A 6,000-nucleotide genomic window follows, 5' to 3' on the forward strand; every position below is an offset into this window, starting at 1 on the left:
CTGTATTCATCCTCCTGTCCTCCCTTCATACACCCATCTATATATACATATCAAGATGTTGCAAACAGCTGTGAAAATGTATTTTAGCCTGATGTTAGTTGTGGCATTTTGGGCTATACAAGAAAAATAATAAATTTACTTTGCTTGGTAGCATTTCTTATTTTAATTAGCGTTGTTTCTCCTCTAAAACTTCATTGTCTATCATTTCAAAAGGTTTCAAAGGTATATTTAACGTCAGAGAAATGTGTACAATATACATCCTGAAATGCTTTTTCTTTACTTTATACTACCCACAGGCAGTGAAATGTATAACACCCCCTTCCCTTCTCCTGCCCCCCTCCTAAGACAGCGGCAGCTAAATGCATCACACTTCCAGGAATGGCAGGTGTGCAATAGTCCTACCCCTCCCCCCATCCATATATTATTAATTTTGGACTGCACTCATGAGGTTTTAGAGTTTATTTTATGTATATATTCTTTGTCATGCTGCAAAATGTTGAGCTGCTAAACTGTGTTTCATTGCTCCACAACAATGACAATAAAGATATTCTTCTTCTTTATACTTTATTGTCGCCAAACAATTGATACTAGAACGTACAATCATCACAGTGATATTTGATTCTGCGCTTCCCACTCCCTGGAGTACAAATCGATAGTAAATACTAAACGTTTTAATTATAAATCATAAATAGAAAATGGAAAGTAAGGTAGTGCAAAAAAACCGAGAGGCAGGTCCGGATATTTGGAGGGTACGGCCCAAATCCGGGTCAGGATCTGTTCAGCAGTCTTATCACAGTTGGAAAGAAGCTGTTCCCAAATCTGGCCGTACGAGTCTTCAAGCTCCTGAGCCTTCTCCCAGAGGGAAGAGGGATGAAAAGTGTGTTGGCTGGGTGGGTTGTGTCCTTGATTATCCTGGCAGCACTGCTCCGACAGCGTGCGGTGTAAAGTGAGTCCACGGATGGAAGTTTGGTTTGTGTGATGTGCTGCGCCGTGTTCATGATCTTCTGCAACTTCTTCCGGTCTTGGACAGGACAACTTCCATACCAGGTTGTGATGCACCCGAGAAGAATGCTTTCTACGGTGCATCTATAAAAATTAGTGAGGGTTTTTGGGGACAGGCCATATTTCTTTAGTTTTCTCAGGAAGTACAGGCACTGGTGGGCCTTCTGGACAGTGGACTCTGCTTGGTTAGTCCAAGTCAGGTCATTTGTGATATTGACCCTGAAGAACTTAAAGCTTTTGACCTGTTCCACTTGCGCACCACCGATGTAAATGGGGTTGTGTGGTCCGCTACTCCTTCTGAGGTCAACAACCAATTCCTTCGTCTTGCTGATGTTGAGGGATAGGTTATTGTCTTCGCACCATGCCACCAGGTTCTTAATTTCCTCTCTGTACTCAAACTCAAACTGTTCTCAAAGGTCCACAAAAACGGGAGTGCCCCAAAGAATTAATGTCAGTTAAATGTTAGAACTCCAAAGCCCCCGCAACTCCCTCCTCCCAAGCATAAGCAGCAACAAAGCAATGACTGCCCCCCCCACACCAGCTAAAAAGCAACGGCACCCCCCCACCGAGAACTCAAGCGTGTAGCAAAGCATCAGTAAACATACAAACTTGCAATACCCCAAAGACTACTCGTTAACCTGGTAATTTGGCATACCACAAGCTCGCTCGCTCTCTCCCTAATAAGGGAGAAAGAGGTGACTCTTTTTCACATAGAAACATAGAAAATAGGTGCAGGAGTAGGCCATTCGGCCCTTCGAGCCTGCACCGCCATTTATCATGATCATGGCTGATCATCCAACTCAGAACCCTGCACCAGCCTTCCCTCCATACCCCCTAATCCCCATAGCCACAAGGGCCATATCTAACTCCCTCTTAAATATAGCCAATGAACTGGCCTCAACTGTTTCCTGTGGCAGAGAATTCCACAGATTCACCACTCTCTGTGTGAAGAAGTTTTTCCTAATCTCAGTCCTAAAAGGCTTCCCCCTTATCCTCAAACTGTGACCCCTCATTCTGGACTTCCCCTACATTGGGAACAATCTTCCTGCATCTAGCCTGTCCAATCCCTTTAGGATTTTATACGTTTCAATCAGATCCCCCCTCAATCTTCTAAATTCCAACGAGTACAAGCCTAGTTCATCCAGTCTTTCTTCATATGAAAGTCCTGCCATCCCAGGAATCAATCTGGTGAACCTTCTCTGTACTCCCTCTATGGCAAGGATGTCTTTCCTCAGATTAGGGGACCAAAACTGCACACAATACTCCAGGTGTGGTCTCAAGGCCTTGTACAACTGCAGTAGTACCTCCCTGCTCCTGTACTCGAATTCTCTTGCTATAAATGCCAGCATACCATTCGCCTTTTTCACCGCCTGCTGTACCTGCATGCCCACTTTCAATGACTGGTGTATAATGACACCCAGGTCTCGTTGCACCTCCCCTTTTCCTAATCGGCCACCATTCAGATAATAATCTGTTTTCCTATTTTTGCCACCAAAGTGGGTAACTTCACATTTATCCACATTAAATTGCATCTGCCATGAATTTGCCCACTCACCCAACCTACCCAAGTCACCCTGCATCCTCTTAGCATCCTCCTCACAGCTAACACTGCCGCCCGGCTTCGTGTCATCTGCAAACTTGGAGATGCTGCAGTGAGAGGGGAGACATAAAGCAACTTGCTGATTTATGATGTTAAAAGTCTGTTGCGTTGCTTCTTCTGAGCTCTGTGCCCAAAGAACTCGGGTCTCTGGGCACATAGACAGCAGCCAGCTTGCTGTTTTCAATCTTCCGTCTCCCACGACACACCAGCTTTCTGAGGCGGCACCAACCTCGAGTCTGCCCGCCCCCAGAGCCACGAAATCCCGGAACCCTGAAGATGCACTAGTCTTCTAGGCTGTGTCCTTGGCATATCGAATAGCGGCCAGTCCTGAAACCCTGAGAACGGGTCCCATTCCTGCAAAGAACCGAAGCCAGCATGTAACTCCAGATCAGGGTCTTCAAAAGAACCTCGAAAAGGAAAAATAGAGATATTGAAGATGGAAATAGAGCTGTTTCCGAAGATGCAAACAAAGGAGTCGCCGTTAGGAAATTTAAATATTTAATTTCACTGGAGGCATTAAAAGATGTATTTCAATGGATTGAAAGTGGTCTTCGTTTAATATCTTAAGATCTCCAAGTTCACTTTCATACCTCTCAGACACAAACCTATTATGCTGACTTGATTCCTTATGATTGTTATAGCGGTGGGGGGGGGGGGGGGGAGAAGGGGATTAGCCAGTGGCGATAAGCTCCCACTACCTGTTAAAAGCTCCAAATGGCGTTAGAGATTCTGACAACCAAGTTCGGCTCCTGGCCTTCAGGTCTATTGTCTCACCATTATAGATTGTGACCGCAGTCTGCGTCCTGTCTCGGCCGTTGTGCATTGTGTGTGTCTGCGGTCTGCATCCTGTCTCGGCCGGTGTGCGTTGTGTGTGACCGCGGTCTGCGTCCTGTCTCGGCCGGTGTGCGTTGTGTGTGACCGCGGTCTGCGTCCTGTCTCGGCCGGTGTGCGTTGTGTGTGTCCGCGGTCTGCATCCTGTCTCGGCCGGTGTGCGTTGTGTGTGACCGCGGTCTGCATCCTGTCTCGGCCGTTGTGCATTGTGTGTGTCTGTGGCGGTCTGCATCCTGTCTCGGCCGGTGTGCGTTGTGTGTGACCGCGGTCTGCATCCTGTCTCGGCCGGTGTGCGTTGTGTGTGACCGCGGTCTGCGTCCTGTCTCGGCCGGTGTGCGTTGTGTGTGACCGCGGTCTGCGTCCTGTCTCGGCCGTTGTGCGTTGTGTGTGACCGCGGTCTGCATCCTGTCTCGGCCGTTGTGCGTTGTGTGTGACCGCGGTCTGCGTCCTGTCTCGGCCGGTGTGCGTTGTGTGTGACCGCGGTCTGCGTCCTGTCTCGGCCGGTGTGCGTTGTGTGTGACCGCGGTCTGCGTCCTGTCTCGGCCGGTGTGCGTTGTGTGTGACCGCGGTCTGCGTCCTGTCTCGGCCGGTGTGCGTTGTGTGTGACCGCGGTCTGCGTCCTGTCTCGGCCGGTGTGCGTTGTGTGTGACCGCGGTCTGCATCCTGTCTCGGCCGGTGTGCGTTGTGCGTGACCGCGGTCTGCATCCTGTCTCGGCCGGTGTGCGTTGTGCGTGACCGCGGTCTGCATCCTGTCTCGGCCGGTGTGCGTTGTGCGTGACCGCGGTCTGCATCCTGTCTCGGCCGGTGTGCGTTGTGCGTGACCGCGGTCTGCATCCTGTCTCGGCCGGTGTGCGTTGTGTGTGACCGCAGTCTGCGTCCTGTCTCGGCCGGTGTGCATTGTATGTGACCGCGGTCTGCGTCCTGTCTCGGCCGTTGTGCGTTGTGTGTGACCGCGGTCTGCGTCCTGTCTCGGCCGGTGTGCGTTGTATGTGACCGCGGTCTGCGTCCTGTCTCGGCCAGTGTGCTTTGTGTGTGTCCGCAGTCTGCGTCCTGTCTCGGCCAGTATTACGTCACGTGCGACCATAATAATGTCATATGTTTATTTGATAAATTTTATGTTTATGAAGCATAGAAAGATCAAATGTTTGGTCAAGGTAATCTGTTCTAAGTGAATTTATTGTGCTTGCAGGTTTTACTTCAGAATGCAGAACTGAAAGGCGATGCCAGAGTCGAAGAACTGTACCAGAAGCTTAACAAGTCATCATAAGCACTGAATTGGAACGAGGATCTGACCATGAATGTGTGAACAGTAAACTGTAACACGGGGGCTGTGGCTTTTGGCTGCTAACATTACTTGGATGTCTGACTTTCTAACCGTAGTACCTATGGCTGGCTGGCTTTTTCGGAAGCAATACCCCTGCCCTTGCTCAGTGCACCTTGGATATATATGTAAAAAAATCATGTATCATTATCTGGATCAATACTTTCTCTTCTATGCAATCATTGTATTGTCCCGTGTTTTACATTTGAATATTTTTCATGGTCAAGGAATATGCCAATTTTTTTTTATTTGAAGATTAATACTTTCATTATATCTTGACAATGAAGGTGTAAGGTTGCAGTGTGATTACAGTGAAACAATCATGTTTGGCCATTTGCTGCACAGTTCATTACAGCACAGCAAGCTATGCATTCATTACTTCCTGCTGAAAGTTACAATTAAAACTTTTATTTAACTTCATGCTTATGATCATTAAATTCACCATTCTGATGTTCTCAATTATTTTTAACAAATATTGCTTCATCTTTTGCACCAAATATATTCAAACATCTGATTTGTTACTGGATTATTGAAGTGAAGTTTTAATGCTGTGTCTGCACAGAAACTGTTTTAAAAATGCAAAATGGAGCTGGCACTGAAAATTTGGAATTAAAACTAATCATGTAGCATCTGTGTAAAGAGAACTTGTTAATGGTTGATAAGATTCTATATCCAGAATTTCTGCTCACGGTACACACATCTGTGCTGCTGGTGGCTGCAATGGATGCAGAGAGCCGATAGGTTTGGCCCTGTGCATCTTTAAATTCAGTTAATGGCTGAAATTCTGGTAGATAAGATGCTCTGTCCAGAATCACTGCCCTCAGTAGTCCACAAATCTGTGCAGTTGGCTGGCTACGATGGATGCCCTCCGAGGAATTGGATATCAGAGAGTGTTGTGCAGAAGCCTCACCTTCAAAATTCCCAGAGAACCTTACAAAGCTGGGCTGCTTTGCTAATTGAAATATGTATTTTTTTAAAAATCTCTAATATTTAGAGATGTGTAAAAGCTGTTCAAATTAAAGATATTGAAACATTGAAAAAAAAGAAAACAAATACAAGTAATTTCAGAAACTAAATCAAAGCAAATATTTTTTTTCACCTAGAGCTATTTGGTCTCAGGTTCTGCACTGTTTGACTTTGTGAAGGAACAAGAATAGATGCAACACCATCTGTCATTTTGGCAAGTCATGCACACATGGAAAACTTGCAGCCAATCTCTCCTTCCACTGAGCACGAGCTGTTGCAG

At 46.7% G+C, this 6,000-nt stretch overlaps 1 protein-coding gene across 2 annotated transcripts in view; it reads left to right on the top strand.

The window, feature by feature from the left end:
- The window catches only part of skic3 (SKI3 subunit of superkiller complex), a 307,663-nt gene extending 302,489 nt beyond the window's left edge, over positions 1-5,174 (top strand). For both annotated transcript variants that reach the window (XM_072281194.1, XM_072281195.1), the window contains exon 41: positions 4,623-5,174. In XM_072281194.1, coding sequence (XP_072137295.1) covers positions 4,623-4,700 — 78 coding nt within the window. In that variant the 3' untranslated portion in view covers positions 4,701-5,174. The remainder of the gene's footprint in view (positions 1-4,622) is intronic.
- The last annotated feature ends 826 nt before the right edge of the window (positions 5,175-6,000 follow it).

This window comes from Mobula birostris, chromosome 17 (genome assembly GCF_030028105.1).
Source record: "Mobula birostris isolate sMobBir1 chromosome 17, sMobBir1.hap1, whole genome shotgun sequence".
Taxonomy (NCBI): domain Eukaryota; kingdom Metazoa; phylum Chordata; class Chondrichthyes; order Myliobatiformes; family Myliobatidae; genus Mobula; species Mobula birostris.